A 26,529-nucleotide genomic window follows, 5' to 3' on the forward strand; every position below is an offset into this window, starting at 1 on the left:
TGTTGACGGTTCAAACGTTTCTTTCACAAATAAACTAAATGTGATTAAGTTTCTTTTAAAAAGGAACAGAAGCAGCGGCTGCTCTTCTGAGGTTTTAATGAAGAAACAAACAGAGTCTCTGACACCTCCTGGTGGTGGAGGAGATAAAGTGCATGACACCTCGCTGGGAGGAGGAGCAAGAGGAGGAGGAGGAGCAAGAGAAGGAGCTAGAGGAGGAGGAGGAGCCTCCTCTCAAACCACAGATGGAGACGATTTCACACCGACAGCAGGAAACAAAGAAACGTCATCTCATGAAGACTTCCAGCAGACGAACGTCCAACAAAGTTTTAAGGACTTTATTCCCACTGAGAGATTCTGTTAGGAAAATAAACTACAGGTAAACATGTCTGTGAGTAACACGAGTTCAGAGAATTCCTGAACGCAGCACGGTGCTGCACACGGAGGATGAGGAAGTATTCAGTTATTAATTAACATCAACAGCCTGAGTTCACCACGTTAACGTGACCGCTGCTACGTGAACATCTGTGATGTCAACATGGAAACCTGAAACTGGAGCAGAGAAACATCAGACACGTCTGCTTCCAGCCGAGTGTTCCTGAGCCCATGCAGAGATTTCCACCACAGAATCACGGCCCAAAGATCACAGTCGTCCAGTATCGGTTTTCCACCGCGTCCCTTCCATCAGATTTTGGGGGACAGAAACTCTTCAACACGCTCACAGCGCGTTGAAAACATAAGAAACTAGCCCGGTTTTCCCCGCACTGTGAGTGGCGTGTTGTCATGCTGGAGAAACCTGTTGCCATGGCGACACAGTTCAGGTGGTTTGTGTTCTCTGTGTTTCAAAAGACGCAGCAACAGACAGAAACTAACAAAGAGGGAAGAAGAGCTCACAGACTGAATATAGCAAAGGAGGGAAGGATAACGACGGGCAGGTGGAACTAATCAGGGGGCGGGGCCAACAATCATACAAAGGACAGGAAGTGATTTCCAGAGTTTCTCTGCCCCAGTTTCAGGTCCGTGGTGACATCACAGATGTTTACGTTAATGTGTGGAACTCAGTGATGATGTTGATCCAGAAGTTTGTTTAATATGGAACAGTTCCTCGCACACGTTCTAGTTGAGACTGTGATCAGGTATTGATCAGATGTTGATCAGGTGTTGATCAGGTGTTGATCAAGTGTTTATTAGGTGTTGATCAAGTGTTTATTAGGTGTTTATCAGGTGTTGATCAGGTTTTGATCGATACCTGACCACAGACTGATCTCTGTATCCAGCTGTTGATGAATGTTTGCTGCTGCTGTCGGACTGAAACTCTTCCAACAGGTGCTGATGATGTCATCAGGACAGCTGCTGACCTCACAGACTAATTTTCTTCTTCTGTTGCTGATTTGATGCCATCCATCCATCAGTTCGTTGATCTGTCCGTCTCAGCAGCTCTCTCTCTCTCTGTGTGTGTGTGTGTGTGTGTGTGTGTGTGTGTGTGTGTGTTGTGGTTTCCATGGTGACGAGGCAGGCGCTCCACTGAGTCTCTATCCATTCTGCAATAAACACACACCACACAGAGCGCTGGGCGCAGAGTGATGACATCATCTCTACAGGCCCAGCGACTTGCGTACAATCTTCTGGGCGAGTTTGTAGAACTGCTCTCTGTCCTCCCGCCACATCTTAGAGGCGTCGACGTTTGCTCCGCTTTCATCGTTAGGCTCTGAGGCAAGGAGATGAGGAGGCAAAGAGAGGAAACAAGGAGGGGAGGGAAGGAAACAAGGAGAGGAGTTAGCACTTGTGAATCATGTTTTGAACTTGTTAACATCAGACTGACGTAACGTAACATGTGTGAAGCGTGTACTAAGCATGTACTAAATATGTACTTAATGTGCACTAAGTGTGTACTAAGCATGTACTAAATATGTAGCAAGTGTGCACTAAGCATGTACCAAGTGTGTACTAAGCGTATACTAAGCATGTACTAAATATGTACTAAGCCTGTACTAAGTGTGCACTAAGCATGTACTAAATATGTACTAAGCATGTACTATAATATGTACTAAGTGTGCACTAAGCATGTACCAAGTGTGTACTAAGCGTATACTAAGCATGTACTAAATATGTACTAAGTGTGTACTATAATATGTACTAAGTGTGCACTAAGCATGTACTAAATATGTAGCAAGTGTGCACTAAGCATGTACCAAGTGTGTACTAAGCGTATACTAAGCATGTACTAAATATGTACTAAGTGTGTACTAAGCATGTACTAAATATGTACTAAGCCTGCGCTAAGTGTGCACTAAGCATGTACTAAATGTGTACTAAGCGTGTACTAAGCATGTACTAAATATGCACTAAGTGTGCACTAAGTGTACTAAGCATGTACTAAATGTGTACTAAGTGTGTACTAAGCAAGTACTAAGCGTTCGCTGTACCTGCCAACATGCTGACCACTGACAGCAGGATCTTCTCCACACTCTGAACTGGACTCCATCTTTCTGCACTGCTCTCATAACCCATCGGATCATCACCTGGAGCATGAAGGATGGAGATACACACCCGCCCATCGGGATAGACTGGGGGGGGGGACAAAGTGGAGTATTTTTCTAAGACTCTTATCCTGAAGGTATAAGTGTTGTCTTCTGTCTCAATGAAAGTGGACACCTTTATTTTGAAAGTGGAGACTCTAATGACCCCTGCAGTGAGGACATGGGGGACATGATGGTTCAGTGTTTACCTGTCAGGTGAGGCGGGACTCAGAGGACACCTGAATGATTACCATCAAACTTCCTGCTGCCTTATCACAGCTTCCTGTTCACTTCCGGTCAGGGAGGAGCTTCTGACAGCTGCAGCTGTTATCAGCTGTTCCATCATTAATTATCAGATACCTGCTGTGTCCACCTCTCTGTCTTCTCTTCACCTGTCTGTCCTTTCTTCACCTGTCTGTCCTCTCTTCATCTGTCTGTCCTCTCTTCACCTGTCTGTCCTCACCTTTGTTTAATGTGTGTTTTCTTCTTCAGGTGTTTGAGCTCAGGGCCATGCTGGTGTGATGATGATGATGATGATGATGATGATGATGATGATGATGATGATGACGACGGGCCAGCGTCCTGTCCTCTAATCAGTGCAGAGCGTGCTGCCGTGACATCATGGCTCAGACTGCAACCCACTAATCACAGCACTAATGACAGCACGCTAACAACATGCTAACCACATGTTAACGGCTGCGGCGCTGCGTGGCGTGTTGTGACGGGTCAAATGACGGGTTTGAAGTCCAACTCACCGTCTCAGCAGTTTACTGATGAGACAGAGAGCAGACAGGTGACCTGACTGGTCACATGACGGCTGTTGTTTTTGGATCTGCTCTAAAAAAAAAAAAAACACACCAGCCTCCACAAATCAGCTCAGAAACTAGTTCAGAAGCTGCCTGAGAATCTGTCTGATTTCAGCTTTCCTTCAGTATCATTGATCAGTGACGGTTGTCTGATTACCCATGATGCGCTGCACACAGGAGCTGCTCACACACAGTTCTGCTGCTGTTAACCGGACAGTTCCACTACATGTGGGCAGAAACAGGGCAGAGAGGGGGAACCTGTTGGGTTCCTAAAGTAGAACTTTATGTTTCCTTCGGACCTGTGAAATCAAATCCAGGAGATTCACCTTAAAGGACTGAAAAGTTTAAAGGCTCTGGCTGACATTTAAAATACAGGAGGATAAACAGGAGGGCGTTTCAGCTGTGATTATTGTTCTAAAATCACCGGAGCTGTGTGCAGGTGAGGGGGCGGCACCCGTTGGGCTGCAGGTGGACTTACTGTTGGGGTGAAACATGTCGCAGGTGAACCTCATCTTAGGAGGACTGAGGGGATAGTCGGAGGGGAAGCTGAGGACGGCAGGAAACACTCCTCCTTCGAAACACGTGTCCTGAGGGCCCCTGAAACATGACAGAAAAACACTGAGATCCTCACAACACGCTAAGAACATGCTCCAGAAGCTCATCTGGAAACAGAAGACAGCCGTGAAGGAGTTCTCCTGCTTACATCTAAATCCTGTCTGCGGTGCATCATGGGATTTCAAACATCACTGATCATTGTGATTGTGAATGAAGCCTAAAATCAGATAGATTCTCAGGCAGCTTCTGAACTGTGTGCCTGGAGGTTTATTCTGAAAGGATATCAGAGATGATGCTATAAACAGGAAGTGGAAGTTACACTAAGGCTGACCATACGTGTTTCATGTGAGTGAGTTCAGAAGTGAATCTGAGGAGCACCAGTGTTGGTGGAGAGAGTGTTTGAAGTATTTTAATCTCCTCCCTGATCTGGTTGTCTGCACCTGCAGACAGAATGCAGTAACTTCCTGTTGTTGTTACAACACCTGTATGCACATACCCCGCCCCCTGAGGGTGAGCCTCACTGCAGAGAACCTCATCCCCAATCATCCCGGAACATCTGATGTTCTTTGTTCCTCAGTGTCCACAGAAGATAAAAGTGACTTCTTGTTTCTCAGAAGTTCATACAGGAAAAATGTCTCATTAAAGGTTCCACCAGGTTCTAGTGGTACGTCAGGAGGTTGTAGTGGAATGTCAGGAGGTTCTCTTGGTACGTCAGGAGGTTCTAGTGGTACATCAGGAGGTTCTATTGGTACACCAGGAGGTTCTAGTGGTACATCAAGAGGTTCTATTGGTACATCAGGAGGTTCTAGTGGTACATCGAGGTTATATTGGTACATCAGGAGGTTCTAGTGGAACATTAGGAGGAAGTCTCAGGTACTGTCTCAGGTACTGCCTCAGGTACTGTCTCAGGTACTGCTTCAGGTACTGCTTCAGATACTGCCTCAGGTACTGTCCCAGGTAATGATGGGTGGGGTGCCAGTGATGTCACCGGTAGGTATGTGCACCGTTGGAAGGTGACTGAGCTGCAGGTTAAATTGAAGGGCAGACTGAAGCGGCTGTCAACAACAACCTGATTACTGCTGCCTTCAGGGACTTCCCGTTAACAGCAGCACTGACGGACAGGACGGTCTCTCACAGACAGACTGCTGCCTTCAGGGACGTCCCGTTAAAAGTGATTAATAACTGATTAATAACTGATCAATAAGTTATCAGTTTCTGCTGCAGAGCCTGTTTGTTCTTTTCGTTCATTCATAAAAATGAATAAATAAATCTAAACTATCACAGCACTGCACGTTTGTTTCCACGGTAACCATGTGACACGGGATGGTCACGTGTGTGTACTCACATGATGAGAGCCTCCCACTCAAAGAAGTTCTCCTCGTTGGCCGGACCTGCAGAACAAACACACTTCCTGTCGGTATTGATCAGTTCATTATTTAAAACCTGGTTACTTTTATCAAGAGTCACTAGTTTAAATCCTGAAAAACATGGTGGGCGGAGCTTAGTCTCACCTGCCACAATGCCCTCAGGTGGGTTCAGGGTTAGCTCTGAAACACAAACACAGATCAGATGCTCATTCTGATCAATAATCACATGAAACTCATTTAATCCTTATTTTTTTTATTTTATATCGATCAGTCAGTTCATAGGATCACTTCCTGTTTGAGATGATCAATAATTCATAATGGATATTCAGTTGATCAATATTCACGTTGAAAAGCTTCAAATGATCACGTTTAACATAAAAAAAAAAGACTAAAACAAGTCACTGGTTATCGAAATAGTTCCAGGTTAACTTTGTGTCGATCTACTGATCGATTAATCGACTGATCTATGCAGTCAAGTCTGTGCTAATATGCTAATTAAGAGCTAGCATCACAACAACTTCCCATTGTTGTTAAAATTAACGTGAAGCGTCCGAACTTGGACATATTCAAGTTAAAATAACATTAACGGTTGTTTTTTTTAACCGGATTAAATGTTGATTAAATGCTGGTTAAATATTGATCTAATCTCCCGAACTAACCCGGCTAACCGGTCAGCTAAGGTTAGCCCGCTGTGCACCAAACTCCGTTTAAAAAAGACGTGATTTTCAGAAGGTCGCATCGTCACCGAACAGCAGTAAAGTTGGCTGCCACATTTACAACCACGTGATCTTTATTTACGTGAACAACAAACAACTGTTTGTGTGATTGTTATTAAAATGACGTCATCGCAGCCGTTCCTGGATGGCAGTGACGAACGACACATCGGAGTTATATAATATCTGCTTTTTATTGCTGTGAATGCTGCCGGGTGGCGCCGAACGAATCAGACTGTTCATGTACTGGTTCTAATTATCGAGTTTTATTGCCATTCATCCGCTCTGAAGCGCAGAGCAAAGACAACGTTGAACTCTCAAGATTGTTTGACGGAGTTTGGTGCAGCAGAACCTCCAGGAACTCACGGGGCTGTTAGCTTAGCCTGTTTACTGACGTCACACGTCCTCTCATCGGCTTGAGGCGGAGCCTCGAGACGACGGCCCGGTTCACTCACGTTTATACTCGGCCATGAGCCTCTTCAGCGCGGTACCGGCCATCGTGATTACCGGAGACAGACACAAGAACCGGCTCCGAGTCTTCACTCCACGACGGATCCACAGCTGATCCGGTTGAGTTCTCGGGTCGTTTCCGGTTCGTTCGGACCCATGTCTGAGCAGAGCGCGCCCCCTGCTGACGCACCGCAGACCTTCACCCGAACGATTCCAGCAGAAAAACATTTATTTTATGGTTTGTGGTTTATTTTATTTTCATTCTGATTTACAGTCAGATTTTATTCAGAGTCCATCTTCAATGATCTCGGGTCCAGAGAAGGCGGCGGTGTTTCTTAGAAATAGTGTTTGATCTAAATAAAAACAGAAGGTGATGATTTGTAAATCATGTACATTCATATTTAACTGGAAATAGACCAAAGACAACAGATCAAATGTTGAAACTGAGAATTTTTTTCATTGAGAAACGTTTGATGTGTCGTCCATGATTTCCAAAAAGAATTCACATTTTTTGCTTCGTCAGACCCCAGAACAGTTTTCCACTTCACATCAGTCCATCTTCATTGATCTCGGGTCCAGAGAAGGCGCCGGTGTTTCTGAATCATGTTTCTATCTGGTTTCTTTGGAGAGTTTTAACCTGTATTTGTGGATGCAGTGATGAACTGTGTTCACAGATGATGGTTTTCAGAAGTGTTCCCGAGCCCATGCAGTGATTTCCACTCCAGAATAGTGTCTGTTTTTAATCCAGTGCTGCCTGAGGGCCCGAAGATCACCACCATCCAATATTGGTTTTCAACCTTGTCCCGTGTGTTCAGAGATTTCTCCAGATTCTCTGACTCATCAGGTCACACTGGGAAGTACAACACTGAACTACAACACTGCACCCATCTGGTTACACTGGGAACTACAATAGTTTGTCTATCTCTGAGCTTCAGTTTGTTTTCTTTGTAATGTTCTATTTAATTAAAACGTTAAAAAACTAATAATATCCCAATGTATGGCGATGTTACAGTTAAATATATAGTTGAAATAAACTAAAGAAATTGCTGTTAAACTTAATAACTGACTGGCCTGTATGTCATTGTAAAACAAACAGCTGAAATATCATAAACTCAAACATAAATTTCTGCTTTTTGACACCTCTAACACGGTGTGAAAAGGTTGTGTTGATAATGTGTGTTGTGGTTGTGTCGGTTCGTCACAAACGAAAGCACCTCGTTGGTTTTGTGATAAAAATTTATTTGGTATTTGTGAGCAACTACAGTTGTAGTGTTCTCATACATGTCACCTGCAGTTCATCAAACTAATATATATTTATACAAATTTGAGAAATATAATCTACATACATCTAATAGAAAAACAAGTTAGTGTGGGAGTGAGTCCACGGCTGGTTCAGTATGCGCGGGGTTAATAACTGTGAACAACATTAAGTGACAGCGACACCTTCAAGAAGACGGATGCTCAAATGATAGTATTATAATTATGAATCTGTGCTTTAAATAAGTCTAAAAATAAAACATTCTGAAAACAAACAGCCACCAAACACACAAACAGGGAGATGGAAACACACAAACACACCTGTGAGTTCAAAAAGCTTTAAATAAATGGATTCACACAAACAGCTGGAATGTGAAAACAAAACGTTGCGACTTCGACACCTGAACACATTCGCACACATCTGGATTCTGCCGTCGGTCTGAGGACGACGCTGCAGCGACCACATTTCATATTTCTCATTATTTCATAAAACAACAGAAGAAATTTCAGCTCAGATTCACTGAAATCAGAAATAATCCTGTAAAACGTTGTTTCTTCTGGCTGTGAAAAACTGAAATTTCATTTTAAAATGGGACCAAAGTCCACAGATTTAAAGGAGATATAAAAATTGTATTAAAATGCAGCGATATTTACATCTAGAACTACAACCTGCGTCTTCTGTGATTTGTTAAATGACTCTTTCATCTGTTGGACGTTTCTTCAGCCTCATATTTTAACATCCGAACATCTTCATGAGCACTCAGATCTAATATGTCACATGATTTCTAAAATTTCATAAAAATAAATTAAAATATGTTTCTTGAAGTTGCAGGATGAGTATTTCAGAGTGTCGAGATAAAGAGATACGATTTATATCTCATAACATAAAATACTGATCTGTATTTCGCCATTTAAAAACTACAGATCTCTGAATTTCAGGACATTTTAGATCTTGTAAAAGATTCAAATCGAAAAAAAAAAGTCAAAATGAATATTTGTGTGAAAGAAAGTCACGTAAATTTCTGATGATTTTCTTTTGTAACACAATTTCCTAATTTGAACTGATCATTGTTTCTCAGAGATAGATCGAGATGAATAATGAGAGATATGACGTGTTTGAATTTAACCGGAAATTAACTTAATGAATCTCGGTTTAAATCAAAAAGCCTCTTGCTTCACTTTGAGGGATTTAGATGAACGAGTTTAAACGCAGTTGAAGTCATTTAAAGTGTTGTTTGGACCGACGGCTGCAGACGTAGCTGACGGTGCTCAGCGGAGGCGGAGCCTATGGTCGCCGCCGTCGAAGTCAAAAACTACAAACAGAAAAAAAAAAGAAAAGTGCTCAAACAGAAGAAGATTCAACGTTTCCCAGCCGGTTCATCGTCAGGAGCCTCGAACACAGAGCTCGGTCACTTTAAGGCATCAGGTGACGTTATCTGAAGCACTTCATTACCCACAATCCCTCTGTGGTGAAGTCACTACATGGTGCTTTTTTTTTTTAAATTTAAAAAAATTTTTTTTTAGCACAGTTAGCATGTTAGCTCAGGGGTTTGAGGCTACTTCGCTAACGAATGTGAACTGTGTGTTTTCGTGAGGTTTAGCGGCGGAGTCGGGATGAATAGATGAATGACGTCATTATTATTAATTTTTTTTACCAGTTTGTTCTTCACTACATCGTTAGTGGCAGCGCTAACTTGGTGACCTAACTTTGTGATTATACGGCTCGGCCTTCATCCCTCCCTTCCTCTTCCTCACCCGGACTCCCACAGGCAGCAGGGTCACGTACAGCTACGACGACTCCAGCTCTCGCGAGGCTTTGAGGGAGGAGCTCGTAGCTGAATGTTACTCATCATAACCACGTTTCACCTCCATCGCTGATTTTTTTTTTTTTCCCCCTCAAAGACTTTTTCTCTTCGTCTTTCTGCGAGCTGAAAATCTTCAGGGATTTTCATTCGATACAATTTCACCTCCTCGAGATTTGATCTGCATCTTAGCACAGTTAGCACAGTTAGCACTTGATATCCAGCAATGTTTCTCTGAGCTAGCATAAATCTACGTTGGTTGGTGTAAAATATATTCTAAGAATGGACGGAAAATCCGAAGTGTCCTGTTTCAGCCTTCAGAAAGAGCAATGATATAAAGTCTGAGATAAACTCACCTGAGGGGGAGGGGCTTCTGCTCTGAAAGCTTCAGGTGGGCGGGGTTTAAAGTAAGGGTTCTCCAACTGGAACCAAGTGGATGGATTCAAAAACGAGGGGAACGCTTTAATAAACAGAGAGCGAAGATCAACAACTCACATAATTAATATGCACAAATGTTTTCGTCTCCTTCGGGATCTTTAAAAACACGTCTGCACATGCTCAGTACTTCCACCTGTACGTGCTCTCTGATGCTAACACTCACTAAACGCTAAACTGTTTCTGAGGGACACCTGAGACTCCGCCCACCTGCTCCTCCAATCACATTCTGTTATTTGTGGGCAATTTGTTCCCTGCTCAGTCTGACAGGCTGAGGAGGTGTTTGCTGCTCGCCACTGCCACCACCTCCTCTTCCTGTGGGAGTCCAGACAGTCACTTCTTACTCCTCCTCCTCCTCCTCCTCGCCGGCCATCACTTCCACCAGCAGCTCGGCGGTGCAGGTCGCCTCCCCCAGACTGTTGACCGCCTTCACCATGTACTTGGCGTCATCGTCGCCTGAAACCTGCAGGTTCGTATCAGGAAACCACAACAGGAAATTAAATAAAGCAAAATGTAGATACAAAAATGAATTAATTCAAAACCAATCGAAGTCGCACAATGTTATAACCAGATCAGCATAACCAGATCAATATAACCAGATCATTATAACCAGATCAGCATAACCAGATTAAGATAACCAGATCATTATAACTAGATACATATAACCAGATCAGCATAACCAGATCAAGATAACCAGATCACTATAACTAGATACATATAACCAGATCACTATAACCAGATCAGCATAACCAGATCAGTATAACCAGATCAATATAACCAGATCAGCATAACCAGATCAGTATAACCAGATCATTATAACCAGATCAAGATAACTAGATCATTATAACTAGATACATATAACCAGATCAATATAACTAGATACATATAACTAGATACATATAACTACATTAATATAACCAGATCAGTATAACTAGATTCATATAAGCAGATCAATATAACCAGATAATTATAACCAGATCAATATAACTAGATCATTATAACTAGATCAACATAAGCAGATCAATATAACCAGATTAATATGGTCTGATCGGATAATATTGATACGATTATTCAATTCAATCAATCTCCACAATTTTTGCAGCAGCTTGCAATTTTGCAAAATTCACAAAATTTTTCCTCTAAAAACAGCGTAAACCGAATCTCAGCTGAAAGTATGAAACGTAAAGACTTTTAAAATTAAACTCCCTTTATTACCAAAATAAATGTTCATTTCCAATCAGCGAGGCTCCGCCCCTCTCCTCTCTCCATTAAAACAAACTGCTGCTAGCTAACTGCAACAACAGGAAGTGACGGGGTTTGTGGGAAATGTGGTCTTATGATGGGAACGAGGAACATGTTAAATGAGTTTTCTTCACTTCCAGCTGTAACAGACTGAACTTTGTTTTAGTTTTGAACACATGACAGGTCAGATATTTCAGGATTATTGTCGCAGGAAGTCACCACATGTCACCAGGCAGGTGACTTCCTGCGATTTTACAACAAAAAACTCACTTAAAACTCCACAAATTACATCAAAACATTTGAGAAAATCTGCTGCAAAATCAAACGGTTTTGAATAAAAACAATCACAAAATAACTCTCGGAGGGATGGATTCGTCTTCATGTAGATGACAAGTCAAATCTTGTGTTAACAACATCTTGTCTTCATGTCCGTGAAGAAATTCAGTTGATTCTATTTAAGTTTGCTATAATATTTTCTAGTATAGCATAGTATTTTCTAGATGTAGTTCCCGTGTTCTGCCTTTGGAGGGCAGCGTTTATGCCGACAAACTGTTGTTTTAAAATAAAAAGACATGTGTTGACCTCTGACCTCTGAAATGACCAGGCTGCAGTTCCCCTCCTCGTCGTAGTCGATCTGGAAGTGTCGGGTCTCTTTGATGGGCAGCTCGTCTTTGTACCACACCACCTCCGGGTCAGGGTAACCTGCAGCGGGTCGGGTCAGAACCATCGGTGCAGAAACAACTTCTCATTAAACACGGTTCAGACGTTTCTGTTAGAAAACATGAAATCTAAAACACATCATCGATCACATCTTAAATGATCAATCAGTCGTTCGCTGGTCGACTTGTTCAATGAAACTCAGTGAAGAAGAGAAAACAGCTGATCGGTGGATTATTAATCATTGGTCGATGGATTATTATTATCAGTACTAGTTATTGGTCAATGGATTATTATTATTAGTAATTATTGATCGATAGATTATTAGCACTAGTTATTAGTCGATTGATTATTATTATTAGTGTCATTGATCGATTGATTAGTATTATTGTTAGTTATTAATCAATTGATTATCATTAGTAGTAGTTATTGATTGATGGATTATTAGTAGTAGTAGTTGTTGATCGATGGCTTATTATTATTAGTTATTGATCGATGGATTATTAGTAGTAATAGTTATTCATCGTATGGATCCCTCGTACCTTCGATCTTACAGTCGAAGCGCGCCGCGCTGCCCTCCACCACCTCCACATCTCTGATCACTGAGCTGAACGTTGGCTTACACTCCGTCTTCTGATCATACTCCAAACACTCCAGGAACTGGTTGTCCTCTGGACACACACACACACACACACACACACACACACACACACACACACACACACACACACACACACACACACACACACACACACACACACACACACACACACACACACACACACACACACACACACACACACACACACACACACACACAGGAAGACATTTTGTTTTATTGATTGGTTTTATGAGGAGAAGAAGAAGAAGAACACTACAAGTTGTGGTTGTAGGTGTGGTTGTAGTTCTTGTTGTGTTTTTTGTTGTGGTTCTGGATGTTGTAGTTCTGGCTGTGGTTGTACTTCTAGTTGTTGTTGTTGTTGTGGCTGTTGTTGTTGTTCTGGCTGTGGTTGTTTTGTAGTTCTGGCTGTGGTTGTGGTTGTAGTTCTGGTTGTGTTGTTTGTTCTGGTTGTAGTTGTAGTTTTGGTTGTGGTTGTGGTTGTTGTAGTTATGGTCGTAGTTGTTGATGTGGTTGTAGTTATGGTTGTGTTGTTTGTTGTGGTTGTTGTAGTTATGGTTGTGGTTGTGTTTGTTGTGGTTGTAGTTGTGGTTATGGTTGTTGTTGTGGTTGTGTTTTTGGTTGTGGTTGTTGTTGTTGTGGTTGTTGTACTTCTGGTTGCGGCTTTGATTATGGTTTTGGTGATTTTTGTGGTTGTAGTTCTGGAAGGAGTTGTGGTTGTAGTTCTGGTTGTGGTTGTGATTCTGGTTGTGGTTGTTGTTGTGGTTGTGGTTTTTGTTGTGGTGGTTGTTGTTGTGGTTGTGGCTGTAGTTCTGGTTGTGGCTGTTGTAGTTCTGGCTGTGGTTGTAGTTCTGGTTGTGGATATGATTCTGGTTTTGGTGGTTGTAGTTCTGGTATTGGATGTTGTTGTAGTTCTGGTTGTGGTTGTGATTCTGGTTGTCCTACCTTCGGTGGGCGAGCCCTTCTTGGCACTGACTCCAGCCATCATGGCCATAGACGACAGTCTGCCGATGGCTCGGACAGCATGACCCGTTTTCTACAAGAAGAAACAGTCTGTGACCATTGGGCTGACTAGAGCTGATCACTTCTATTGATCACATGTCTTTATTGTCGCCTGCTGCATCTCATGTTGTTGTTTACCTGCCACTTCCTCCTCAGGATGTACTTCTTCATTCTCTCCTTGGACAGTTTCTTGGCCTTCATGGTGTTTGTGTCCTGCTTCAGCCAGGCGTGTTCGTAACACTTAGCGCAGGTGAGCCGGGCCCTGACGGAGCAGCAGGTACACATTAACACTGTTACTGTGCTATAACTCCACCCTCACTGCAAACCCGTTTTAAAGAGGACCGTCAGGCTCATCCCTCACTGTAAAGAGGACTGACAGGCTCCTCCCTCACTGTAAAGAGGACCCCCAGGCTCCTCCCTCCTTACTTCATGTCTTTCTTCAGCAGGTTGGTGATGAAGTCTTTGGCGTTGTCTGAGATCTCATCAAAGGCCTCGTCCTCAAAGTCCCAGGTGGCCGAGGTGACATTGGACAGCGTCTCGTTGTCGTTGTCGCCCATGAAGGGAGACAAACCGCTCAGCCTGAGAGAACAAAGACAGGCCAGTGAGACCAACTGAACCAGACTACAGCTAACTGAGCTAACAGCACAAACTCAACCAGGCCAAAACTAAAGGTTCTTTGTTAAATCAAAGAAATTTGGGTAACAAACTGTAAGTAGTGTCTCTACAGTTCATTACAGTTAGTTCATAATAAATGTACTTACAGTATATAACAGGTGTACTTACAGTATGTAACAGATGACTCCTATACTCCACATGTCGGTGGGGTAACTGATGGCTTCGTAGTTGATCACCTCTGGAGCTACAAACTCTGGAGTTCCAAACAGAACCTTCAGAGTTCCTGCGTTTTCTGCCGGAGGACAAGAAGGAACGTTAAAACACATAATACATGCTCCCAATGAGTGTGAATGAACTCAGTTTCAGTTGGGTTTGGTAGCTGTCAATCAAACAAATCAAAGGTGAGTAACAGTAAGTAGTTGGTTGCAGTGACTAGTTAGTTGAAGTTATTAACAGTAAGTAGTTAGTTGCAGTGACTAGTTAGTTAAAGTGAGTAACAGTGATTAGTCAAAGTTATTGACAGTAAGTAGTTGGTTGCGGTGACTACTTAGTTAAAGTGAGTAACATTGACTAGTTAGTTAAAGTGAGTAACTGAGTAATTAGTTAAAGTTATTGACAGTAAGTAGTTAGTTACAGGGACTAGTTACCCAGTCGTCTGGCAAGGCCGAAGTCGATGAGTTTGATCTTGCTGCCGTTCTTATTGACACACATGATATTCTCAGGTTTGAGGTCGAGGTGGACAATGCCCTGTTTGTGGATGAAGCTGACGCCGTCGATGATCTGCAGCATGTATTTGATCACTTCCCTCTCCGTCAGCTCGAAGTCCTCGTCGATGATCCGCTCGAACAGCTCGCCGCCTGAGATCCTGCAGAGACACCAAACACAATGGATTCATGCACACTAAGGATCCACCTGAGGTTCCACCTGAGGATCCACCTAAAGATCCACCTGAGGATCCACCTGAGGATCCACCTAAAGATCCACCTGAGGATCCACCTGAGGATCCACCTAAAGATCCACCTGAGGACCCACCTGAGAACCTCCTCAGGACTTCCTCCTGCAGCTGATCCTCCACAGTAGCCTAAAGTTAAAGTTACAGCTGCCTGATAGGATATAACCTTCCAGAGTCCAAAGGTCACCTACATCTCGAGCACCATGACGATGTCGGACTTCCCCTCGAAGGCGTCGATGCACTGCACCAGTTTGGGGTGATGGAGGCTGTTCATGATGCCGATCTCATGCCGCACGTTCTCCTTCTCCTTCGCCGAGTACGCCTTGATGAACTTCCCCGCCCACACCTTCTTCGTCGCCTTCTCCACTAGCTTGAAGACCTGACCAAACTTCCCCCTGCGACACCAATGCACGGCCTTTAATACGCACTGAGTCTGGGAGGGAGAGGTGCATTGTGGGTGAAGTGAGAGTGGGCGGAGCCTTACGTTCCCAGCCTCTCCTCCACGTCGTAGAGCTCCTTCACCTTCAAGTCTGCTCTAACGGTGACGTCTCTGTAGTCCGGCTCCTTCTCCAAGTCTGACACGCAAACACACAGGGGTCAGAGGTCACAGGGGTCAGAGGTGACAGAGGTGTGAGGGTTAACACAGAGGTCACAAGTCACAGAGCTAAAGCCGAACTGGACCATGTTTGTGTTGTGTGTGCTGTTTATTGCGTCTCTCTCCTGTGTTGTGTTTGTGTGGCGGTTGATCAGCTGATAAACAGGAAGTGGTACCTTCATCGTCCTCCTCAGCCTCCTCCGGGTTGTCTGTCAGACCAACCAAACAGCAGACAGTTAGTTCAGTTAGTCGCTTTAGTTCAGACTCGTTAAACCAGCTGCTGGTCAGAGTTAGTTACAGGTGCTTTAGTTGGTTGTTCTGGGTTATTATATATATACATACATACATATATATATATATACATATATATATATAATGCATATATATATATATACATATATATATATATAATGTATATATACATATGTATGTTTTGTACACTCTGATATCACAGCAGCAATTTCCTGTCTGAACAGGAAGTTGGTTTTCAGTTTCCTCACCGTCGTCCACCAGTCCTACGGTCACGGGGACGGACTCGGCGCTCGGCTCTCCGATCCCGTAGATGTTCTCTGCCCGCACACGGAACTTGTACTGCCGCTCTGGTAGAAGGTTCTAGAGACAAAGGAACAATTAGCCTTCAGACGAGATGTCTGCGGTCTGAGGGCGGCGGGGGACGAAGACACACCTGGACGTTGTAGGACGTGCTGTTGCAGGACACCAGGTGCTTCCACTGCTGCTCCATTGAGTCCCAGATCTCCAGGTTGTAGGACTGCACGGCGCTGCCTCCGTCGTAGGTCGGCCCGTACCACGACAGCGTCAGGCAGGACCGCCGGATGTCTGAGGCCGCAGGGACCTTCGCTGGGGGGTCGGGTTTATCTGGGGGGGAGGAGGCAGGGCTGAGAGCTGCTGACAGAGGCCTGGAGGTCACCCAGGGGGACAGACAGCGCCCCCAACAGGCTACACAGAGAACTACAAACACTGCCCCCTACAGGCTGCACAGAGGCTGCTGCAGGTGTTTCTTACCGACTATGGTGAGGTTGAGGGCGGCCTGTCGGAGGCCGTAGCTGTTCCTCAGCTCGATGGTGTAGCAGCCGCAGTGTTCCTGCTGTCCGCTGCTGATGGTCAGTTTACTGCTGCTGTCACAGCTTTCGATGGAGATGTCAGCTGAGCCCTCCTGGATCTGAACCACAGACACAACAGACACAACAGACCGGCAGTCAGGCCCCTTTTTTTTTTTTTCCCAGGATGCCCTCTCAGTTGGGTCAGTGTGACAGTTCCCCTGCAGAGCTCCAATAGTCATTGGGTTCCTGAAGCTGGTTGGTTTGTTTCCATAAACATGAATAAAATCTTCTTTAACAGTTTGTAAGATGCAGCAGCTCATAGGTCACACGGCCAGGATGAACTCTGCCTGTTTGAGCCTTAAAGATCTGAATTCATCCACAAATACATCAGAGATGAAAAACTGATTCTGGAAAAATCAACTTTAGTTCAAATCTGATCTCCAGCACTGACTGCTGACCAGTATTCGATGACCCTAACCCCAGTGAGTGTGTGTGTGTGTGTGTGTGTGTGTGTGTGTGTGTGTGTGTGTCTCTCACTGGTTTCCTGAATTTCAGCCAGGTGCAGTTGATGGGCGGAGCTCCAGAGAACTTGCAGAGGATCTCCACCTTTTCCCCTGCCAGGATCTTCATGTCCTCTGGGAACTGCAGGATCTGAGGAGGCAGAGCTGCACACACACACACACACACACACACACACACACACACACACACACACACACACACACACACACACACACACACACACACACACACACACACACCAACAATCAATAACAATTAATGGCAAAAAAGAGAGGAAGAGTAAGCTGATCTTTCTCAACACCAGACTCCATGTTATTTTTTTTTTAAAGATTTAAGAGTGAAGTATCACCTTCAATGAATGAAACTGAGTTAATAGTTTCTTTTATGAAAATGATAATCAGTGAAAACCATGAAGGGTTGTCTGAATCACTGTACAAAAGAAATACTTCAGTATAGCTTCAGTCTGAGCTGCAACGCCCCCTGCTGTCACAGATCGGTCAGATGACTTTAAATCTTTAAAGACACATGGAGTCTGGTGCAAGCAAAGTTAGATCAGTTGCTTTTACTGGAGCCTCCCGGCCTGGTGTTGTGTTCAGACATGGAGGGATGATGTCACGCAGGTAAACACGGCAGGTATGCTCACCTTGTTTGGGAGGAGTCTTCGGAGTCGGCTTCTTTATTCTGGCTTCACCTAGAACACAAACAGAACCGGGTTAGAACCAGATCAGAACCGGGTCAGAACCAGATCAGAACCGGTGAGAATGAGATGAGATGAGATGAGATGAGATGAGATGAGATGAGATGAGATGAGATGAGATGAGATGAGATGAGATGAAAGGTCACTGAGCTGTGAACATGTAAAGTATTCATAGTAAAATGAGTCTTTTATTTTGAAATATTGATTTGTTTGTGTAATGTCTCTGATGTCTCTAACTGTCTGTAATATCTCTAACTGTCTCTAATGTCTCTAACTTTATCTCTAATATCTCTGTCTCTAATGTCCCTAATTGTCTCTAATGCCTCTAACTGTCTCTAATGTCTCTAATGTCTTTAACTGTCTCCAATATCTCTGACTGTCTCTAATGTCTCTAATGTCTCTAACTGTCTCTAACAGTCGCTCTCTAATGTCTCTAACTGTCTCTAATGTATCTAACTGTCTCTAACTGTTTCTAATATGGCTCTAACTGTCTCTAATGTCTTGAACTGTCTCTAATGTCTCGAACTGTCTTTAACTGTCTTTAACTGTCTGTTTTCCAGCAGCAGAAGTAAAGGAATGTGAGACAGAAGAAGAGCATCTCTGATGACCATATAAGGACGTCTATAAATATCTGCTGAGGAAGCAGGAAATAGTTCCTGCAGTTTGTTATTTCTTGGTCGGCTGCAGACGAGGACGTCCTGACTGTCTGTCCCCCTCCTTAATGTGGACGTCTGTCCTCCTCAGACTGTTTTTAACCCTCTATGCACATGACGGAACCAACGCTATCTGTTCGTAGAACCTGGAGGGTCACCTGACCTCTGACATCTCTGATCCTCAGAATCAAACAAACCAACCAATCCGAAGACAGTAACAAACCAGCCAATCAGAATACAGTAACAAGCCAGCCAATCAGAATACAGTAACAAACCAGCCAATCAGAATACAGTAACAAACCAGCCAATCAGAATACAGTAACAAACCAGCCAATCAGAATACAGTAACAAGCAGCTCCTGTACCTGGAGACACTACTCAGGGCAGAGTTCCTTTCAATGGCTGCATGCTTTCATAATAATTTCATGTGTATTTTGAGTAACAGATTGAGGATGTTTGATGCTGTGTGATGGAGGAGGGAGGATGAAGGAGGAGGGATGACGGAGGAGAGAGGAGGGAGGACGGAGGAGGAAGGAGGGAGGATGGAGTCATGACAGGTGATGGGAAGTGTTGAGGGGCTGATGGGAAACGTCGTCTTAAAGTACAGAGGAGGAAAAATAATGTGACTGATGTTTCCAAAGACACACACTTTAAAATAGAACCCAGCCTGAGAGTGTGTTTTTGTGTGTATATATGTGTGAGTGTGAGTGTGAGTGAGTGAGTGTGTGTGTGTGTGTGTGTGTGTGTGTGTGTGTGTGTGTGTGTGTGTGTGTGTGTGTGTGTGTGTGTGTGTGTGTGTGTGTGTGTGTGTGTGTGTGTGTGTGTGTGTGTGGAAGGGGGTGGGGGGTGAGTGATCCTAGCCTGCAGCTCCTTATTGGGACAAATGGAAAGAGGCTGCTGCATATTTTGGAAACTCACTCTCTGAGGTTGGAGTCGCCTTCTTGGACTTCTTGTCTGACGGAGAGTTTTCAGCAGGATCTGCAGGACAGACAGATAGACAGACAGAGAGACAGTGAGACAGACAGACAGAGACAGTTAGACAGAGACAGACAGACAGAGACAATATTCCTATAATGAATTATGAATATTTATGTTTGAAGGGATGAATATTATTATATTATTATAATACAATGATGTCTGGGTTAAAGATAAAAAGATCACGATGAAGAAGAAGTTGAGACTGACGTCCATCCAAACCAGGAGGGCTAAACTCACAGGTTTTTGAATGGACTTCTGTCAGTTTCTGTTTGAAGTGTTGCAGAAACAGATCAATGAAGACAACATTGATGTTAAAAGATATATTCAAGATAAAACCTTCACAGATATAAAAGACAGGAAAGACGTTTCACTGCTGAAGTGTTAAAATCACAGGGACTTCTGTGATGATCCAACAGTAAAAACAGAGTCGATGAAAAGTTTGAAACATTTACTGATGAATGGAACAGAGGTTTTTACCATCCACCAGAACCATACAGGAACACTCAGCGCGGCCGGCCGGCATCTCGGCTCTGCATTTGTACTGGCCTTCATCCTCCGGGAGAGCTTTACCGATGGTCAGAGAGCATAGCCCACCTGCAGCCCAACACCAGATTATATTAAACACCACACCAGATTATATTAAACATCACACCAGGTTATATTAAACACCACACCATATCATCATGTTAAAAATCACACCAGATTATCATATTAAACACCACATCATTTATTACCATATAAAACAACATCACATCATATCATATATTATGACGGGAGGAAGGTTCTGACTGTTGTTTGTGTTTATGCACCAAACAGCAGTTTGGAGTATCCGTCCTTCTTGGAGTCGGTGGGAGGAGTCCTGGAAAGGGCGCCGCCTGCCGACTCCATAGTTCTCCTGGGAGACTTCAACACTCATTTGGGCAACAACGGAGAAACCTGGCGGGTGATTGGGAGGAACGGTCTGCTGATCTGAACCCGAGTGGTGTTTTGTTATTGGACTTCTGTGCTAGTCACAGTTTGGCCATAACAAACACCATGTTGGAGCATGAGGTGGCTCATAAGTGTACCTGGTACCACAACACCTTAGGCCGGAGATCAATGATCGACTTTGTAGTCGTATCATCTGATCTGCGGCCGTATGTCTTGGACACTCGGGTGAAGAAAGGAGCAGAGCCGTCTGCTGATCACCACCTGGTGGTGAGTTGAATCAGATGGCCGGGGAGTCGGCTGGAAAGACCTGGCAAACCCAAATGTGTCGTGAGGGTAAACTGGGAACGTCTGGCGGAGGAACCTGTCCCCAAGGTCTTCAACTCTCACCTAAGGAAGAACTTCTCACATCCCGAGTTGCGGTCAGAAGGTTGTCGGTGCATGTCGCGCCGGCAACCCAAGAACCCGGTGGTGGACCCCGGGGATGAGGGAAGCTGTCAAACTAAAAAAGGAGGCCTTTTGGGTCAGGTGGGCTCCTGAAGCAGCTGAGAGGTACCAGCAGGCCAGAAGGGCTGCGGTGGTCATGGATGCTAAAACTCGGCCATGGGAGGAGTTCTCGGAGGTCATGGAGAAGGATTTTTGGTTGGCCTCAAAAAAGTTCTGGCAAACCATCCCGACGACTCAGGAAGGGAAAGCAGGGACTATCCCAGGCTGTTCTTGGCTGACACGCCTCTTCAATGCCGCATGGGGGTCGGGAACGGTACCATTGGACTGGCAGACCGGGGTGGTGGTTCCCATTTTCCAAAAAGGGGGACTGGAGAGTTGCTCCAACTATCGGGGTATCACACTACTCAGCCTTCCGGGCAAAGCTTATATCAGGGTGCTGGAAAGGACTCCGACCGTTTGTCAAACCTCAGATTCAAGAGGAGCAGTGCAGATTATGTCCCGGTCGTGGAACAGTGGACCAGATCTTTACCCTCGCAGGACTACTGGAGGGTCCTGGGAGTTTAACCATCCAGTCTGCTTTATGGATTTGGGGTCGGCTTTCGGTCCCTCAGGGGTTTTTGTGGGGGGTGCTGCAGGAGTTCGGGTTGGACCCGTCGCAACGGGCCATCCGGTCTCTGTACAACTGCAGTAGGAGCTGTGTTCGCATCCTTGGCAATAAATCAGACATGTTTCCGGTGGGTGTTGGCCTCCACCAGGGCTGTCATTTGTCACCGATCCTGTTAGTGAGCTTCATGGACAGGATATCTAGGAGCAGCCGGGGGGAGGAGAACGTCAGGTTCGGGGATCTCGGGATCACCTCTCTTGTTTGCAGATGATGTGGTCCTGTTGGCCTCTTCGGACTCCCAGCATGCACTGGGGCAGTTTGCAGTCGAGTGTGAAGAGAGTCAGCACCTCCAAATCTGAGGCCATGGTGCTCTGCTGGAACCCGGTGGATGTCGTCTCCCTCCAGGTGGGGACAGAGTTCTTGAACCAGCGAAGGAGTTTCAGTATCTTGTGGTCTTATTCACGGTGAGGGGAGGATGGAGGGAGGAGGACGGAGGATGGAGGACGGAGGATGGAGGATGGAGCCAGAAATCGACAGGCTGTAGCAGTGAAACAGGCGCTGCATCGGACCGTGTTGGTGAAAACGAGCTGAGCCGGAAAGCGAAGATTTCCATTTTTCCAGTCGATTTACGTTTCGACTCTCACTGATGGTTCCAGGTCGTCACCGGAAGTAGAGACGCTACTCCTTCACGTAGAAAGGAGTCAGCTGAGGAGGTTCAGCATCTGATCAGGATCCTCCAGGGCGCCTCCTACTGACAGGAGACCAGAACACGTGGAAGGATTATATCTCCCAGCTGGTCTGGGAACACCTCAGGATCGTCCAGGAGGAGCTGGAAGATGTTGCAGGAGAGGGAAGTCTGGACGGTCGGTCTGGAGTGTCGGTCCAGACCTGCTGGACCTGTTGGACCTGTTGGACTTGTTGGACCTGCTGGACCTGTTGGACCTGCTGGACCTGCTGGACCTGCTGGACCTGTTGGACCCGTTGGACCTGCTGGACCTGCTGCCACCATGACCCGACCCGGATAATCAAGACAATGGACGGATGGATTTTGAAAGGATGAATGAGGCAGTCAGGAAGTATTGAGACCTTCACTTCCTGTTGTACGTTTGATTTTTGACAGTATTCAGACACACCGTTGAGGACTCAATCCTCTGTGACCTCTGACCTTTAACATGTCAGTCCTCACTTTGCAGGACACAGGCAATGTTGGATAAAGGGCACACACACACACACAGACACACACACACACACACACACACACACACACACACACACACACACTGAGGGAATCCTCTGTGTTCCACATGTATGTTCGGAAATAGCAGGTCTTTACTGTAACGACATCACTGTGTGTCTATGTGTGTGTTTATTTTTACATCTACGATATGAATCCTCTGTCTGACCTCTGACCTTCTCTCAGTGACTTAGATGTTTGTGTTGATGTGGGTGAGTTTCACTGTTGGACAGGAAGTTCTATATTCAGTTTTCAAAGTAAAACAACATCATAATCAGTGCAGATGTGATGATCAACACATATTATTATTATTATTATTATTAATATTAGCTATTGATCAAAGTAGATCTGCTGCAGCTGATCAAGAAAATGTGTGAGACAGCGTGTGTATGTGTGATAGTTTGTGTGTGTGTGTGTGTGTGTGTCCTCTGTAAAGTGATCTGTTCCCATATGAAATACCAGCAAATACCAGTCTGTCACACTCTCACACACACACACACACACACACACACACACACACACACACACACACACACACACACACACACACACACACACACACACACACACACACACACACACATACACATACACACACACAAACCCTGTGCCGCTCTATTGTTTCACATCTGCGCTCTATTAATAGAGTCTGAATCCTCTGATCTCCATCAGCAGCTGCTTCGTCTCCTTCGAGCGCCTTCATCAGCCAGGGTTTGACTTATTTACTGTTGGTTTACTGTTTGTTTACTGCTAGTTTACTGTTTCCATCATCTCCTCTCCGACCGCTCTGATTGGTCATTAAATAAGAATCTGTCTGCTGATTGGACGTATTGATGAGTTGAAACATCATCGTCCATTTAAACTGCAGGATGTGTGTGTGTGTGTGAGTGTGTGCGTGACCTCTGACCTTCGTTGGCGAGGACGATGAACTTGGAGGGTTTGATGACCTTCCCGTCCAGCGTCCAGGTGATGGAGGCGGCGGCGGCGTCGGCGAGGCGACACTGCAGGCGGAGTCGCTGTCCGTCCAGAACCGTTACATCGCTCAGCTGCTCCTGGAACTCCGGAACCTTCCCCCCTCCTCCTCCTCCTTCTCCTCCTTCTCCTCCTTCTCCTCTGCTCTCGTTAATCCCTCCATCAACGCAGTTGTTCACCGCTGCCTTCCCGCCTTCTCCGTTCTTTTCGGGCTTCTTCTTGTTGGCGAGGACGGAGCGGAAGTCGGCGGTGTTCTTGGCGGCCTCGCCAGGCTTGTTGCCGTTGGTGCCGGCGGTGCCCTTCTTGCCCAACACGCTGCGGAAGTCGACCTGCTGCGAGGAGTTGGCCTTCTCCTCCGTCTTGGGTTTGACCCCCTTCAGGTTGGCCTTAAAATCCATGAGGCGGCGGTGGCGGTGGGCGGCGGCCTCCCTTGGCTCCTCGGTCTCGGAGTGGAGATCTTGGCGTCCCAGCAGCGAGCGGAAGTCCAGCTGCTGCACCTCCCTCTGTCGCAGCTCCTCTTCACCGCGCTCCCTGGTCTCCACACAGTGTCTGAGGAGGCCTCGGGGAGCACTCACACAGTCCTCCTCCTGCTCCTCCTCCTTGCTCTTCTTCTTCTTCTCACGGTGCAGGTGCAGCTGTTCCTGCTGCTCCTGCTGCTCCTCGTTGGCCTCCTGCCACTGACGACTGACACCAGCGCTGCTGCTGCTGCCTCTCTGCTCCACGCCTCCTCCTCCTCCTGTGGCACCTCCTCTCAGCACGGCGCTCTCAACAACTGCTCCTCCTCGTTCCCCTCCACCTCCTCCTGCTGCTGTAGGGCTGGATGAGCGAGCACAGACAAAGATGGAGAGAGAGAGAGAATAATCAGAGCAGGGTCAAAATCCCTCAGAAAACAAGAGGACAGGCTCCGCCTCCTTACAGCTGGGAGAAAGAGGGAGGGGGGGAGGACCTCGAGTCCAAATTGTTAATATTACATCACAAGTGACTCAACTGCCCTTATATGGGAATGAACGGCCTGAACACACACACACACACACACACACACACACACACACACACACACACACACACACACACACACACACACACACACACACACACACACACACACACACACACACACACACACACACAGAGATGTAAACAAAGTGAAACCAGACTCTGAGGACACGCTCCTCCTCCTCATTAAGTTACTTTATATGACTACTCCTTTTCTTCCTCGTCCTCTTCGTCCTGCTCCTTCTACTTCTCCTCGTCGTCATTTTTCTTTTTCCTCTCCTCCTCCTTCTCCTCCTCCTCACTAATTCACAGTCGTCCAGTTACTTTATATGACTGCTCTTCCTCTTCATCGCCTCTCTATACGTTCTTCATCCTCTTTCTTCTTCTGCTGGTTTTAAAGCTGCAGATTATTTTTACCGTCAAAACTTTCATCAAACAGAAACACTGATCGGTAGATATGAACGGATTAAAGGAGCTTTATAACTCGATATATGACAGATGGATGGATGATGGATGGATGGATGGTTGATGGATGGATGGATGGATGATGGATGAATGTTATATGACTTCACCCACATCTGATGCCGCCCCCTGCAGGTGCACAGCTTGGTCATGTGACTCACCTGCAGTTGTGTGCTGGTCCTGGATGTCCTCTCCTGTCTGCCTCTCCTTCAGTGACAGAAAGATGGACCACAGTGCTGCACTCACCTACATGGTTCCTGACAGACAGACAGAGACAGACAGTATGTTGCGTTATCACTGTTCCAGCTGACATTCAGCATCTGATAGATTATACATGATAGATGATGGGGGAGGGGCTTAATCCTCACTGTACATCCTGCTGGATTATTGCCGTGTGTGTGTACCTCAATGTGATCCGGTAGTCTCCTTGGTGATGTTTCTTCACTCGTCTGATGAAGGACAGAGGAAGAGGAGGAGCAAGAGCAAGAGGAGGAGGAGGAGGAAGAATGAGGCAGAGGAAGAGGAGGAGGAAGAGGAGGATAGGAAGAAGAAGAAGAATGGGGAGGAGGAGGTGGTAGAGGTGGAGGAGGAAGAAGAAGAATGAGGAGGATGAGGAGGAGGCAGAAGAGGAAGAGGAGGAAGAATGAGGAGGAGGATTGAGTCTCAGTAAATCTTTATGATTGGTCATGTGTGAAGAGTGACCTTTGACCTGATGAGCAGGGAGACCACGTCCTCCTTCTGCAGCACTTCAAAGTCTCCTCCGGAGATCAGAGGTCGGTTCGGGACGGTTCTGGTCCAGGTGTACTGGGGAAACGGGTCTCCAGCGATGGCACAGGACAGGAGGACGTGTTGACCTGCGGTGCTATTCAGAGGTTTGGGTTTGGTGATGAACCAGGGCTGGACGCCATCCTGGGGCTCTGAACCAGAACCAGAACCAGAAATCAGGAGGCGGAGTGGTTGTTTAACCTGCGATCCGGTTTGACCATCGACCTGGTTTAACTGTGACTTTGAGGAGAATCAGTGAAACGTGACACCTGTCGGTTTAGTGATCGATGATCAATACTTCACATCTGTAGAACGGTATATGAGGTCATACTCAGTCTGCCTCAGAATGGATCAGCCATACCCTCCACGGTGAGCTGGGCCTGGGTCTGGTCCTCTCCGGACTGGTTCCAGGCCCGGGCGCTGTAGGTCCCGGTGTCCTCGGGGAACACCTCATGGATCAGCAGCGTGCAGCGGTTCTCCTGCTGAAGCAGCTGGAAGTCCTCCGACTCCATCACCACCTGCCCATCATGGAGCCACACGACCTGTGGGGGGGGGTGACCTGCGGGTCCATCAGAACCGATCAGTCGGACCCTGCAGTGTTCTGAACATGAGAGTGAGCAGAGTCTTCT

The 26,529-nt window shown here is 45.8% G+C and overlaps 2 protein-coding genes across 2 annotated transcripts in view; both read right to left on the reverse strand.

Moving 5' to 3' along the window:
* Window positions 1–320: 320 nt before the first annotated feature.
* On the reverse strand, window positions 321–6,547 carry ube2g2 (ubiquitin-conjugating enzyme E2G 2 (UBC7 homolog, yeast)). The gene is made up of 6 exons (XM_069725136.1): window positions 6,413–6,547; window positions 5,389–5,424; window positions 5,223–5,268; window positions 3,801–3,919; window positions 2,424–2,564; window positions 321–1,705 (listed from the first exon to the last, which is right to left on the reverse strand). The coding sequence occupies exons 1-6, from the start codon at window positions 6,453–6,455 to the stop codon at window positions 1,593–1,595; spliced, it is 498 nt and encodes a 165-aa protein (XP_069581237.1). The 5' UTR covers window positions 6,456–6,547; the 3' UTR covers window positions 321–1,592.
* Window positions 6,548–7,631: 1,084 nt separating this feature from the next.
* Window positions 7,632–26,529, reverse strand: part of mylka (myosin, light chain kinase a) — a 29,301-nt gene continuing 10,403 nt past the window's right edge. Inside the window, exons 15-37 of the mRNA XM_069725132.1 lie at window positions 26,262–26,459; window positions 25,845–26,052; window positions 25,540–25,584; window positions 25,297–25,392; window positions 23,613–24,493; window positions 19,971–20,087; window positions 19,434–19,493; window positions 17,810–17,857; window positions 17,182–17,309; window positions 16,607–16,763; window positions 16,269–16,459; window positions 16,084–16,195; window positions 15,760–15,792; window positions 15,473–15,563; window positions 15,180–15,383; window positions 14,684–14,901; window positions 14,205–14,328; window positions 13,848–14,000; window positions 13,560–13,683; window positions 13,365–13,455; window positions 12,343–12,471; window positions 11,733–11,845; window positions 7,632–10,364 (exon numbers count right to left, since the gene is read on the reverse strand). Coding sequence (XP_069581233.1) covers window positions 10,242–10,364; window positions 11,733–11,845; window positions 12,343–12,471; window positions 13,365–13,455; window positions 13,560–13,683; window positions 13,848–14,000; window positions 14,205–14,328; window positions 14,684–14,901; window positions 15,180–15,383; window positions 15,473–15,563; window positions 15,760–15,792; window positions 16,084–16,195; window positions 16,269–16,459; window positions 16,607–16,763; window positions 17,182–17,309; window positions 17,810–17,857; window positions 19,434–19,493; window positions 19,971–20,087; window positions 23,613–24,493; window positions 25,297–25,392; window positions 25,540–25,584; window positions 25,845–26,052; window positions 26,262–26,459 — 3,644 coding nt within the window. The 3' untranslated portion in view covers window positions 7,632–10,241. The remainder of the gene's footprint in view (window positions 10,365–11,732; window positions 11,846–12,342; window positions 12,472–13,364; window positions 13,456–13,559; window positions 13,684–13,847; window positions 14,001–14,204; window positions 14,329–14,683; window positions 14,902–15,179; window positions 15,384–15,472; window positions 15,564–15,759; window positions 15,793–16,083; window positions 16,196–16,268; window positions 16,460–16,606; window positions 16,764–17,181; window positions 17,310–17,809; window positions 17,858–19,433; window positions 19,494–19,970; window positions 20,088–23,612; window positions 24,494–25,296; window positions 25,393–25,539; window positions 25,585–25,844; window positions 26,053–26,261; window positions 26,460–26,529) is intronic.

Source organism: Brachyistius frenatus, unplaced genomic scaffold, assembly GCF_029030835.1.
Source record: "Brachyistius frenatus isolate BFR_SWC_R1_liver_20210118 unplaced genomic scaffold, ASM2903083v1 Contig_410, whole genome shotgun sequence".
NCBI lineage: Eukaryota > Metazoa > Chordata > Actinopteri > Embiotocidae > Brachyistius > Brachyistius frenatus.

Coding starts and splice junctions, on each gene's coding strand:
- ube2g2 (XM_069725136.1), bottom strand. CDS start 6,455: ATGGCCGGTACCGCGCTGAAGAGGCTCATGGCCGAGTATAAAC. Junction 3,920..5,222: donor GAGTGGGAGGCTCTCATCAT/GTGAGTACACAC, acceptor GTCATGTTTCAG/GGGCCCTCAGGACACGTGTT. Junction 1,706..2,423: donor AGTGGTCAGCATGTTGGCAG/GTACAGCGAACG, acceptor TCCTTGCCTCAG/AGCCTAACGATGAAAGCGGA.